The following is a 13,602-nucleotide window of genomic DNA, read 5'->3' as shown; positions in this document are numbered from 1 at the left end:
CCCTTTTCCTGCATCTGCATTGATCTGGTGTCTATCATAATCCTGCCAACTGACCCTGAATTATATCTCTACAGCAGTATTTATACCATTCATGCATACACTAGGCTTTCACATTTTTCCTTCCTCATTCTCACCCTTTGACTTTTTCTTTTTCTGCACCTCTTAATTCTGCCAAAATTGTATTTCTATTTTTCTGGCACCAATCTATCCAGCAACATCTTTTGCTTGACGGATTGAGGTTACTCGATCTGATTCTCAGTCTGCCTTCTCTTACAGCTCCAGCAGAATTCGTTCAGCCTCCACAGTCCATCGCCCGCCCCGTCGGCACCACCGCTATCTTCACCTGTCAAGCGCGGGGTGAGCCTGAGCCGCAGCTCACCTGGCTGAAGAACGGGCAGATTCTGGAGCCCGGGGGGCATGTCAAACTCAGAAACAACAACAGGTAAACAAAATAACAAAAAAATAAACTTTAATCATATTCAAATTTATTCATATATACATAAATGCTCACAGAGGCACAGAGCTCTGTAGTAAGACAGTTTGCTCAGTTTTTGCTCATTCTGTCAGAGGTTTTCTACAAAATGGTCCCTTTTGATACCATAAATTTGTTTAAACAGCTGTTTGTTTCCTCACCTAAACTTTAGGAAGCCCAACAAAAATGTCAAGTGCATTTCCTCCCATAGAAATCGCCACTTGAACCGTGTACAACAACCTACAGAGGATCTTATTAACTCATATTAACTCATTTATAGCTTAAAAAAAACCTGCATATGCTTATGATATTATATTTACATGAAAAACAAAAATGACAACCCAAAAACTCTTCTTAAAAATGATCTGTAACGAATCTGTCACATGTTACAGCGATTATATTAAGTCGTCATCATCTGGGCTGTTACATAACGTGATAACTGCATTTATCACAGATCAGATTTCTTTCTTTCATTCCAGCCGTCACTTACAAAGCTGCACCCAGCTAACAGGACTAATATGGTTGTCAGTATTAATTGCTATTGCCTTGATCTGATCATTGGCATCATCAAATGTTCATTTTCTCCACATTTGTGTTACTTCTATAACGCAGCAGCTGCTGGAATTCGCTCCTGCCAAGGCGTGAGCCTCAATTTATTTTTGCGTCTTTATGTTGCGCTCTATTGACTCAATGCTGGTTACTTTCCCATGGCACTTCCCGGGAATGTCATGAGGAGGTGGAACCAGCTCTGTTATATATTGCTCTCAGCACCTTACACTGTAAAGGCTACATGTTACAGCAGAAACTATATATATGTATATATGTATATATATATGTGTGTGTATAGTATATTTGGCTGTTAACACTTCATGGCCAAGAGTTGTGGGTTTTTTTAAAAATCCATGCTTGATTTTATGGTATTTCTGGAGAAACCCAAAGTTTCCAGCCTGTTTCTTAACACTGCTAGACATAACTTCAACCTGCGATACTCCAATTAATCTTATATAGCTGTTATTATTCATATTATACGAAATATGAAGTCAGTATGCACCAAAAAGAATCAATACTCACACTACATCGCAGTGAGTGATGCGAGCAGACACCTTCATCGCTCACACACACTGCTGCACTCCTACTTGCCTTCCACCAGTCTCTATTTGTCAGCGAGATGGAACGAGGGGCTAACAAAGAAGGAAAGAAGAGTGGTAAGATATAAATGAGAGGCCAGACTTAGATGTGGTGAAAAAGTGAGAAAAATGAATCTCACTTTGTGTTTAATAGAGAAGTGATGAGTTGGCAGGAAGAATAGATGAGACGAGAAAAAGAAAAAGGGTAGCCAGAGCATTCCAGTATTTCTACTCTACACCATTACTGCATGACCTGCTGTTACATGAATCTTATGCAAACTATCTGATTGGTTAAGGAGGCAGGCCTCAGCTTGAGATCTCCCATTAGCTAATTACATCACAAACTCAGCTGGTTAAACAGGAATTGCAATCAGCTATTTAGAGAACCGAGCAGGTTGTTGTGCATCTTAAGACTCTGCACTGTCTGTCTGTCTGCAGTGTAATGTTAAACTCTTTCTGTTCAGGGAGTGTGTTTAATGAAAATCAAGAAATTCTCACATTTATAAAACAACTGAATCATGTTGAAATTTGTGCTTAGAAACTGAAAAATTGCAATTTTCTCTTTGACTAACAGATAACATATATAAACATATGCTACAAGGCTCAAACAGTAGTAAATCCAGAATCTATATTATATGTTCCTTGTATAATTTTCCCCTCACAGGTGCTGTATATTTGTTCGGTAGTTATATATTGCTAAAATAATTTGGTGAGTGTAGGAGGGGAAAGTCCTTTGTGCTGAAAAAAATTATGAATTAGTCAACCTTTTATGATTTAACAAAAAACTTCTGTAAATGACATAGCCTGTATTGAAAAGATGGGTGTAGTCGTCTGCAGAGTGAAGCCAGTGCCTCAAGTCTGCATTCTTTATAGTGGCCAGCAGGGGGCAACTTAAGTAAGATGGTAAAGAAAATTGTGAGACACATGTTTGACTTCTCCCTTGATTTACATCCTCTGTAAAGTCTTTCCTGGTGAGTTTATGGTCTTGATCACTTGGTTTAACTCTTACCTAGTGAAACACATTCAGGTCATAAAATCCTTCATCCTGTTAAAAGGGAGTTTTTCTTTCCCACCATCACAAAGTCCTTAATCATTGGGGCTCGTCTGATTGTCAGGGTTTTCTCCCCAAATACTAGCGTGAGTAAAGGTGAAGCTTTACCTTAAAGCACTTTGAGGCAACTGTTGTTGTGAATTGGTGCTATATAAATAAACATGGACAGAACTGAATTGAAGGTCCATCATTTATGCACAGCTTATGTCTACATTTAAGATTAATCATGCATTAATTGCCAAGATTTGATGATGTGGAGAGAAATTCTGAACACTTTTAGATTCATTAGTCAGTCTCTGGATATTTAAAAGAACATTTTTTAGTCATAATTACATAAGATTACTCATCTACTGCACTCATTATATCTCATTTGTATACATTTGAGGGGAAGTAAGGGGTAAAAATACATGTGACTTTCCCACTGAGGTATAAACATCTTGCAGATTTTAGCTGTATATTAAATTCACTCAGCTGGCAATTCACAGTGGGTTGAGTTTTACCGAGAGCCTGAAAGACCATGTAGTGTGTTTTCTGGAGGTCCTAAAAAAATATATATATGGGATCAGGCAGAATTTACCTGCTGATCCAAGCTAAAACAAATGATATATAATGATATGCAAATTCATTCAACAGCTCCGGGTAGCACAATTATTCTGTTTTCACAGATATGTACATATATATAGATATATTTAGAGGCTATCAGATAGTGTAGGCTTGAGTACACAATGCAACATACCTAGGAGAGAGATTTTAATTAATGTGTGTGGTCGGTGTAACAGTATATACACACACTGCCGACTCTCATGATGCTGACCTTCAAGAGCAAAGAGGGAAGGAAGGGGAATCGATTGTGCATTTTATTCATACACACGCACACACATTAATCAAAAAGCAAGTCTGTATGTGCAAAATAGCCCCATGGTGCATGCCATCATTCATTTTGCACTCACACATAATCCAACATGACAATTCACAAGTGTGATGCCCTTTACTCCTCAGCCGCGCGAACGCTTTTCTCGCCAAATGCAGGAAACCAACGAGGCTGTGTCGGCAATATGCAGTGATGTCAGAAATAAGCTGATTGGCTGCTTCTGTAAACACGCGAGGCGTGTGTTCTTCCTGACACAACCCAACAAATGTGACACCACGGACACACACTGCCAGCATTATTATGAAGCCCCTTCATTATTAGCGTTTGCTGGCCAGCCTCCTGTGAAATATGCTATCCTGGTTATTAAAACCCTCTCAGAGTTGGATCATTATAAATTGTTCTTACATCACCAAAGCTGCCGTGTGTGATCCCTCAACAAACACAAGCTGTGATCTCCGACGGTTTAATAATTGAGAGGTTGAAAGTCAGCCTTAGTTTTACTGCAGTGGATGAAAATTAAATTCTCCCTTGTGGTGAAAAAAAAAAGAGAAGAATGAAAAAAATCATTAAATTTTAATCATTCAGATCAACTAAGAATCCTTTTTCATCTGTGTAGAAAGTTATGTAGTAATTAAAAGAACATTTTCAATTGTGTGTGAGAGGCGTGGTGTACTTTCAAATTAATAGCCAACATCTGAAGGAACAGGGCACCACACAAACCTGGTCATTTTGTAGCAGAATCCTTTCAAAGGGTTTTTTTCTTTTCTTTTTTTTTTTTTTTTTTTACTTTCTTTCACCAAGACCTGCCTTTCTTGTTTGCAGGCCCCTCTCTGTGCCCCACATCCCCCTTTCCTGCCTACTTTACAGCAAGCTCTGGCCTGAGCATTGGCCTTGAACTCTGACCTCGCCTGTAATCAGTCATATCCCTGGGCCCTTCCCTCCTCTCAGGCCACAGACAGCTCATCACTCCTCCCCTCCCCCCTTCCCCGCCTCTTCCTCCTGTTCTCTCTTTGTCCCCAGACTTTTTTCTTCTTCTTCCTTTCACTCTCACTGAATCCAGAATGGCAAAGCTGGCTTTTGATGGGGTGCTGCTCGGAGACAACGGAGAGTAAACACAGCCTTAGCAGCTGAACAACAGACCCAAGGCCCCACTGTCAGCTATCCCCCCGGTCCACAGCCTTATCTGTCAATCTGTGAAGTGACCTTGAACTGATGAGTAAATGATGGTGTCAACCTGTCAGGACGGGACAGCTCAGTTCAGGAGCTCCTATGAGACAAGCAAACAGTCCAAATTTAGGCCATACACCTCCCATGTGCTTTTTTCCCTCACATATGTTTGGATCGTTGGTGAGGTGTTGCTTATGAATACAGACCGATCTATTCAAAAAGAAACTGAGTCAGAAAGTATTTGAACATGGCGATGGTTTCAAAGGTTTCAATTTGAGTAAGCTTAGCATTTACCGCTGCCATTCATCAACAGTGCATCTATAAAACAAGTCATTTTTAGTATTTCTCGACAGCGGATCAATTTGTAACACTGCAGGGAGTAATGGGTCAAGAAGACGGAGCAGCCACAGTGAGCTGTTAGATGAAGAGCTACAGGCGTGAGGCTGCACACCTCCAAAGTCCGATCACAGCTGCTCAAAAAACGACCACACAAACTTTTCCTTTTGCTGCATTCAGTTTTCTGCGCTACTGAACCACATTTGCTGTTAGAAAATCAGTCGGTGCTGAAAACCTTGACATCATTAATAAAGAGGGCATGCCACTTGTAAAACCTTTCATCGACTTGTGTGCATGAAAATGGGAAAAAGTTTCTTCTAATGTGTAGATATAGGAGAGTTGTCCATATATGAGTTCATATAAGCAGCATCAAACCTTGCAGAGTATTTCTTCAATAACTAATACAGTTTCCTGGAATGAAAAGGTATGTTTTGTTCCTCTTGGTCTATCCAAATACTTGTGACATAGTTATCTAAACATCCGCCATCTGTCACATCATTCCTCAGCAGTGATCTGATACAAGAAGCAATGTGATTTAGATTTCCAGCTGAAGCAACAGAGAGAAAAAAGACCTCAGAAACGAAACATCGTGTCACTAAACTGTCAAATGACACTGAACTAAAGACATTAAGCCAAAAATATATATATATACTTCATTATACCTAAATTAATGCAGTCATCACTGTACAGTGATAATTAACAGATATAAAAAAGCAAATCTTCATGAATATGATTACAAGATCAAACAGGAACTTTTTTGTAGATAATGAAACTCTAAATCAGAAGTGTCAAACAGTACAAAATGTGAAATGAAAAGTTCTTATTAATAGCTGGAACATCTGGAAAGTGAAGTGAAGTGAAAGTGATTCAAATTCCTGCAATTTTTCAGTTTGTTTTTAAAGAAGTAAAATACAGACAAATAGTTATTTGACCATTTTCTGCATCAAGTTTGACTTTTCACAGTAACAAAAAGAGGAAATTTTGCAGTTTTTTTATAATCATATAAATCATCAAGTTTCTTGAAGATGTACAACACATATAGGATCAAAGTCGACTGACTGTGCCCCATTAACTAACATCCCTGCTCTAAAATGTCTAAAACATCTAGAGCTTTCCTCCTGGAAGCTATAAAACAGGTTTTGACAGCAGTTGTGGAATTTCACAAGTGACCAGCTAACAGCGTCCATCCATGTGTTTATGAAATGAATGTGTGAGTGCGTGGGTGTGTGTGAATTTGCATACATGCGGCTGGACGCTACTGTACCTCCTCAAACAAGCGACTTCTTGTGAAATTTTGCTGCCTTCCGTTCTCACACTCATGGGGCCCATCCGGCCGTGGTGGCATTGAGTAGGGCATCCCTGGGGGCCTCTTTGCTGCGTCTGGTCAGGCTGCTTGTCTGCAAACACTCCATCCATCGCTGATATGAAAGGCTGTCAGAAACGTGATGGTTGAGTAGCGAGCTGAGGGCTGGTGACTGCTGCCACCTCAGGGGTCAGAGGTGAGATTGGCTCAGAGAGGCTGCAATGCAGAGCACCTCTTTGACCTGATAATTATACAGATTGAGTCCACCTGGCAGCCTGGAGCGAATAATGACTCTTCCATCTTGCAGCTTTCTCTGACCCAGATTAGAAACCTCCAGTAACAACACTTCAATTTTGAAAAGGAAATGGAATAATTCAGTTCTTTGTCCTACCTGCTGACCCAGAAGAGGCTCGCCTGACCTTAAAAATCCATCTGCATGAAACGCACTGAGGCTGGCGTGATGTCAGTGCTGCTGAGAACTGAAATGCCACTTTGCTCATGCTCCCTTTCACCGATCTAGGAGGATACCTGCAGTACTGTGTAAAATTCTTAGCAATGATGTTACCGGGGTCTTTGGACAATACCTGCTATTTCACTCGTTTTCAGTCCATTCCTTATACAATTTTTAGAGGATTTTGTTGTTGTTTGTTAAGCCATTTAACACTGACCCCTAAACCATAAGTCACCATAAAAAGGGCACCTTACTCAAAGGATGAACCTGCGTTGTTTCTACATATAACAACCAAATTGACAAAGAAACAAATTCTATCTTAAAGCACAAAGCACAGGACGAGCCTATCACAAAACACAAAATTTGTTCCCATCTATGCGACTCTATGAAAATTCTGAACAGTAACACAATTTGTCAGACATGGTGTGCAACATGTCCTTTAAAAATCTGATAAAACCAGACAAGTGGAAAACAAAAGAAGAAGTGGCAGGCCTAAAAAACTGATGAAGGGTATCTGAATAAGCAGCAAAGACCTGACACAGGACCTAACAGATGCATCTGGCTCTTCAGTTGATCCATCTACTGCTGGCTGTCAAGAAGCCATTCTTAAGGAAGGGAAACAGGAATAAAAGGCTGAGGTTTTCCAAATTACACAAGAACTGGACAGAAAATTAGTGGCAATAGGTCTGATGGCAGCACCGTGGCAGGACGGTGCCATGGTGGTTAGCAGTGTTGCCGCACAGCAAGAAGGTCCTAAATTCCACCATCAGGAATCCATCCACCATCTTTCTGTGTGGAGTTTCCATGTTCTCCCTGTGTTTGCCAGGGTTCTCCCCGGGTACTCCACCTTCTCCCACAGTCCAAAGACATGCAGTTAGTGGGGATAGGTTAATTGATCAGTCTAAATTGCCCTTACGTGTGAATGTGGGAGTGAATGGTTGTTTGTCTCTGTGTGTTAGCCCTGCAACAGACTGGCAACCTGTCCAGGGTCTACCCTGCCTCTCGCCCAATGTCAACTGGGATAGGCTCCAGCGCCCCCCGCGACCCTAAAAAAGGATAAGCAGAAGCGAATGGATGAGGTCTGATGGAGTGATGAAATTTGAAACTTTGAATGTCAGGAGTTATTCCTAAAGACCAACCAATAAGTTACAGGAACGCTTGCCTAAGCGAGTTCATTGAATAATAAAGGTGATCACATAAAAATATATAGAGTTGTTAGAAATGGACAAACTGGTTTTGCCTGTATTTCCGTGCAAGTGCTTCATTAAATCATTACATCTATTTCCCATTTTTCCAGCAAAATATAAAGAGAAGAGGGATAGTTCAAGATTTACACATTACTTTCTAATAGCCCATCTATATTTTGTTTTCTTTTACTCATAGCAGCGTTGTGAGGAAAGTTTATTTAATATAATGCTTCCTGTTCATCAAAGGAAAGTCACATTCTGCTGTACCAACTCATACAAACTGGACTTGACAGAGTAGCGGGATATTGCAGTTTGCATTCAGTTTCCTAAAACACAGCGTGAGAGCCACAAACCTGACAGTTTACTTCCCTTTATCTGGCAAATGCTTCTGAACTCTAGAAATAATATGACCAAGGGGTGCACCATCTTCAAGGTATAGCTCAGTCCATTTCATATTCATGTTTTGTTCGGCATATATTATACTTTAAATATAGCAGAAATGGCCTTGACATAACAATGACATGAAGAAATGCTTTACACTGCAGTGCCTCATTTCCATAGTATGTTAAATGTTTTACTATTTTTTTCTTTTGCTTGAAGACAGGCAGGATGTGAAAAGTGGATTATGTATTCTTGTCTAAAAACACCTACACAACCTACACATGTACATACATAAGGTAAACACATGCACACACACAGTGCTCCCCTATATTTATTCTATAACTGAGGACAACCCAGGTAGGAGGGAAGCGTTAGAAGTAGAGAAAAATGAGGACAAAGAGCAGCGTGTCAGAGGTTTGATAGAAAGGTGTGTGTGTGTTTGTGTGTGTCCATAGGTAGAGTTCACATGTGTGTATGGAAATGTCACAGTTTATACCAATGTGGGCAAATTTGATTTTTTTGAAGCACTGATATAAATTTATCTACTGCCATGGGAGATTCAGTTCATGATGAATCTAGTATGTGCTCCGCATGATTGAGGACCTTCTGTTCTTACTGCTGCTGCCTGCTGTCTGTGCCACAAATCACTTTTTCTCTCACCCAGCTGAACACAGTAACTCGTGCTCTTGACTTTATGTCACAGTCATCTTTTGTTCTGTGTGGTCCTTACCAGGAGAAGGATATACTACATTAAATGGATTTATTCAAGCATGAATACCTCTTGAGACTTTATTAAAAAACACTGTACTTTTTAGTTTATGACATTTGAATACTTCAGTCTCGATGCGCGCTGGAGCCTAGAAGGACTTGTCTAGACATTGCCCATCAGAGATGCATGTTACTGTATAGATGGCTGATGTTTTCTGCTAGCAGCTTAAGCACTCTTTAATCTGCCAGCTCTCTTGCGCAAAGACATTACGGTGTGCTACACTTGTGTAATGACAACTTTAAAAAAAATGTTCCAACGTTATTCTTGCAATTTATGTGTGTAAACTGTCAAAAGTTGGTTTTGAAAATTAAAATCGTGAAAATAAGTAGTAATGTTTGGACAGCAGTACAGAGTACTACACAGTGCTGGAGCAAGACAATTTTTATAATGGTGGGGAGGTTGAGCTCATTTCTTGCATAGAGATGAGGTAAAACGCTACAGGAAAAACAATTTTTGTATTTTGGGGTTTTCTTTGTTAACACTCGCTCTTATTTAAGATACACAATTTACTTTTTTTTTTACTTTTTAATTGTGAACCGTTGCTGATACTGTAAAGCTCATAAGATATTTACAATTTTAAAAAGTTCACTGTTTTAATGAGTACATGAAGGAAAAGTAGCTGTAGAGAAACATTTCTGTAAACAGAAAGTTCCAAGGAGAAAACCAGTCATTACCACTGGTCTTGAGTGGAGGTCAGACTTTATAGTCTGGTTGCCATGGCCACCCCATGGGTCTGCCCCCGATGCTATAATTAAAGAGGATATGTTGTTGACGCTGTGAACAGAAAATTTCAAAATCTAAACTTATAAATGTTTGCAACTCTTGTTTTTTTGTTTTTTTTTTAAGCCAACATGGGCAGTTACTTTCCCCAGATTTTAACAGTTTTTGTAGCATTTCATCTAAACTTAAAATATGTGAGTCACATAGTACAGAACAGTTTCTTTCTTACAGTTGGTAAGAAACATTACTGCAATCACTGGCACTGAATCAACGTGATAGGTTTAAAGGCTAAAGAAGGCACCTAAATTCCTCATAGTTAGAATTTAAGGCAGAGAATTCACCTGCTCAAACACGAGGTGCAGCTATTGCACTGCTAGTAAAGCAATAGTAAGAATCTCATGTTCCACATTTGCACCAGATAAACTAAACTTCCTTGTTTCCTTTCTTCTTTCCCCACACTCTCTGCTTCCTGCTTGTCTCCTCTGCTGCTTCCACAGCACACTGACAATATATGGCATCAGTCAGAATGACGAGGCTATCTACCAGTGCATCGCTGAGAACAGCGCGGGCTCTACGCAGGCCAGTGCCCGCCTCACGGTGCTCTGGGCTGATGGACTGCCTGGCGTTCCCATCCACGTGGAAGCAGAGGCCCTCTCCCCCACCACCATACAGGTGTCCTGGAGGGAACCCGATAAAAACACTCAGGACATCATCGGTTATGTGCTCCACATCCGCCGGACCTCAGGTGGGGCTTCTTGAAGATCCAGATACAGTTTAAAGCAAAGCTTTAGTTAAAACAAGTGTGACATGAAGTCAGTGTCAAAAGGCATGCCAAGTGAGATGAGAGGAGGCAGAAAAAACACAGGCCTCTTAACGTGGAATAAATCAGTTCTGAAAGTAAATAAGTGTTTGAGGAGCCCCATGACATTTTCACTGAAGAATTAGGAGTGGATGCGGCTAAATTCATTCGCATAACTACAAATGGCAGCAAACAAGAGAACGCTGCCACACTTTCATTACAATTCAATTATGTAAATAAGCTGCTACAGTAATGAAATGATGAGGAACGGCACTGACACAGACAAAGATGGTCCTGAGGCACAAAAGCGATTTGCAAGCACACACACACACACACACGCACACACACACGTCACTTCAGGCTAATGCTTCACTTCAGTTTATTTCATTTATTTATCGCGCCACTTCAAACTAGCAGCCATCGTCGTAACAGTCATACAAATTATTGGTAAGGTAAAACCCTTCATTAGCAGTAAGCGCAGGTAGTAGAGTATGAGGGATGTCAAATCTCATGTGTAGTTTGGTGTGTCAGACTTTGGAAGAGTTATCACGTTAATGAGAAACAAGAAAAAACAACAAAGGTGATATGGTGCCTATGGAAAATTCATGTTTTAGCATTTTATGCTACACTGAATTACCTTGACAGATACTTTTGTTTAAAGATAAACAAAGAGGTGGTTCCAAGGTATACAGAAAGGAAAGAAATCAAAAAACAACAAGAAGCTGTTTTCACATGTCAGCTTCATAATATTTAAGGATAATTTGTTTTTGTGGTGATTTTCAGTTTTCCTTTCTCACAAGATGCAACCAACACGCACCTTGAATCAAACTGTTTGCACAATTCAACAACGTGACCTCAAACCTCCAGGGAGAAATCAACTTTGCAAAATGGTAGATTAGCCCTTTAAAGCCTGAACCATGAAATAAGTGCCAAGTGTTTATTAAACCTTCTCACAAAAAATTTCCATATATGAGTTTTAATTTATAGCATATTTGCTATATCTGCATTTTATTTGTGATGTACACATCCGGGACAGAGAGGAAGGCTCGTTTGAGCTTTGAGTCCAGGATGCCATTTACGTGAGAAGGGAAAGACCAACTCAGAATCCACCATTGTAGGATGGCGAAACATTGTAGGATGTTTCACCATCCTACAATGTTGTGACTGCTCTCTGCAAATAGTCAAATAGATCATGGTCATTGGTCAATAATCATGACAATTTACTTATTAAAGGTCATGAAACCGACTTTGCCTCAAGTGGTGCCAGTGTCGGCCATTATGCACATGTACCTTTTATAAGGTGGGGAAACCTGCATTCAGCTGAGACTGAAGAAGTCACTTGGATGATGAAAAGTGTGATATGGTTTCCGAAAGAGACTCAGGCGCAGGCCAGGGTATTCCTTTAAGCGAAGAACAGTGCATTTATTCACAGTGAACACAATCACCAAGTGGCTATATACAACGTGCAGGGGAAATGGGTCCGGGTCGCCAGGGTCCGTGGGAAACAGGGTTAGGGGAAAAGGTGCTCCACACTTTCTGTACAAAAGGCTCCTCCTCAGTCACTCCTCTCAGCATCCGGTTCCAAAAACAATCTAAACACAAAAGGTCGGGTTAGCGGGATAATAACAAAGGGCTTTCAAGATACAGGTTGGCAGATACACAAGTCTGACTGACGCTGATAGCTCAACGATCCAGCGAAGACTAGTGCAGACTCGCCATCTTAAGTAGTGCAGTAATCAGCTGGGATCAGCGGCCGGTGCGGTGATGAGAGCAGGTGTGTGGGCCAGCAGCGGGAGCCCGCAATGAGCGTCGCCGCGGCGAGAGAGAGAGAGAGAGAGAGAGTGAGAGAGAGAGCAAACAAACCACAAACATATTGCCTAATAGAGGGTCGACCAGCGGGGCACAGGGACCATGACAAAGTGTCTCCTATTGAAAATGCTACGTCCAGATGAACAGAATCAACTTAACACTCTGTGTTAGGGGGTAACAGGCTGACTGATCTCTGATCCCCAAATGTTTTGGATGTTTACATTGGTGCTCCTCTGTCAGGTGGTGTCTAGAAAAGTCCCTACATGCCTACTTGATAAATGCATGTGTCATTTATTTATTTATTTATTTATTTATTTATTTATTTATCTTTACCTTGTGGGTATGGTACAATTAACTGTGTATGTTTTTTACTTGTTTTTATGGGGAGACCATTGTAGCACCTGCTGATGTTCCCCTCAGTTGATCTATTAACTGATCATTAAGGGACCTGGGAGACGACTAATAGTATCTCCTGTAATTTCCTCTCCAGCGTGGCGTGGCCCAATGGATTGAGGGCTAGATGTAGATAGTGGTTATGGTTGGATGAATTGCTTAATTAAAAGCAATAAAATGCTTTAACATATCCTGAACAACTCTCCCGATTCCTCCCTCCATCTTCTTATGCCGCCCCTGCAATTCACCCTGAGGCCCAGAGTGATACTAAATTAGCTATTAAATACTGTAAATGCTTTGATAAAACCCACTGAAGTGGGCAGTAAGCACAAGTGCTAATAGAAACATATTATTTTCCATTTTTCTTCCTTTTCCCATTTATGTCTTTCCTATTTTTCTTACAAATCGTTTCAAAATTTGGCTCCTCCTTTCTTTTATTCCCCCTCTTCTCCCTCCACCCTTCTTCCTTCAGACCCGGCGGAGATGGAATACGAGGAGGCTGTCAGTAAGGTCACGCTGCAGCAGATCATCCGGGACCTGGAGCCCTCCACCAATTATACCTTCTATGTGAAGGCCTACACATCCCATGGGGCCAGCAAACCTTCGGACAGTGTCACAGAGAGCACTCACGGAGAGGGTGAGTTGGCGGAAATAAAAAAAAAATTAGAAATATCAAGACTCCCACAAGATTTGTAGCACAGGTAAAACACATGATTTCACCTTAATTATTGCAGAACATCCATAAAACATAAGAAAAATTGGGCTG

At 40.7% G+C, this 13,602-nt stretch overlaps 1 protein-coding gene across 1 annotated transcript in view; it reads left to right on the top strand.

The window, feature by feature from the left end:
- The window catches only part of igdcc3 (immunoglobulin superfamily, DCC subclass, member 3), a 63,151-nt gene that overhangs the window by 38,490 nt on the left and 11,059 nt on the right, over nt 1–13,602 (top strand). Inside the window, exons 7-9 of the mRNA XM_087839535.1 lie at nt 277–442; nt 10,333–10,580; nt 13,309–13,473. Coding sequence (XP_087695661.1) covers nt 277–442; nt 10,333–10,580; nt 13,309–13,473 — 579 coding nt within the window. The remainder of the gene's footprint in view (nt 1–276; nt 443–10,332; nt 10,581–13,308; nt 13,474–13,602) is intronic.

This window comes from Neolamprologus brichardi, chromosome 1, assembly GCF_056152115.1.
Source record: "Neolamprologus brichardi isolate AB-2024 chromosome 1, ASM5615211v1, whole genome shotgun sequence".
NCBI lineage: Eukaryota > Metazoa > Chordata > Actinopteri > Cichliformes > Cichlidae > Neolamprologus > Neolamprologus brichardi.
The sequence above is the reverse complement of the archived record's forward strand: the minus strand, read 5'-3'. Positions and strand labels throughout refer to the sequence as shown.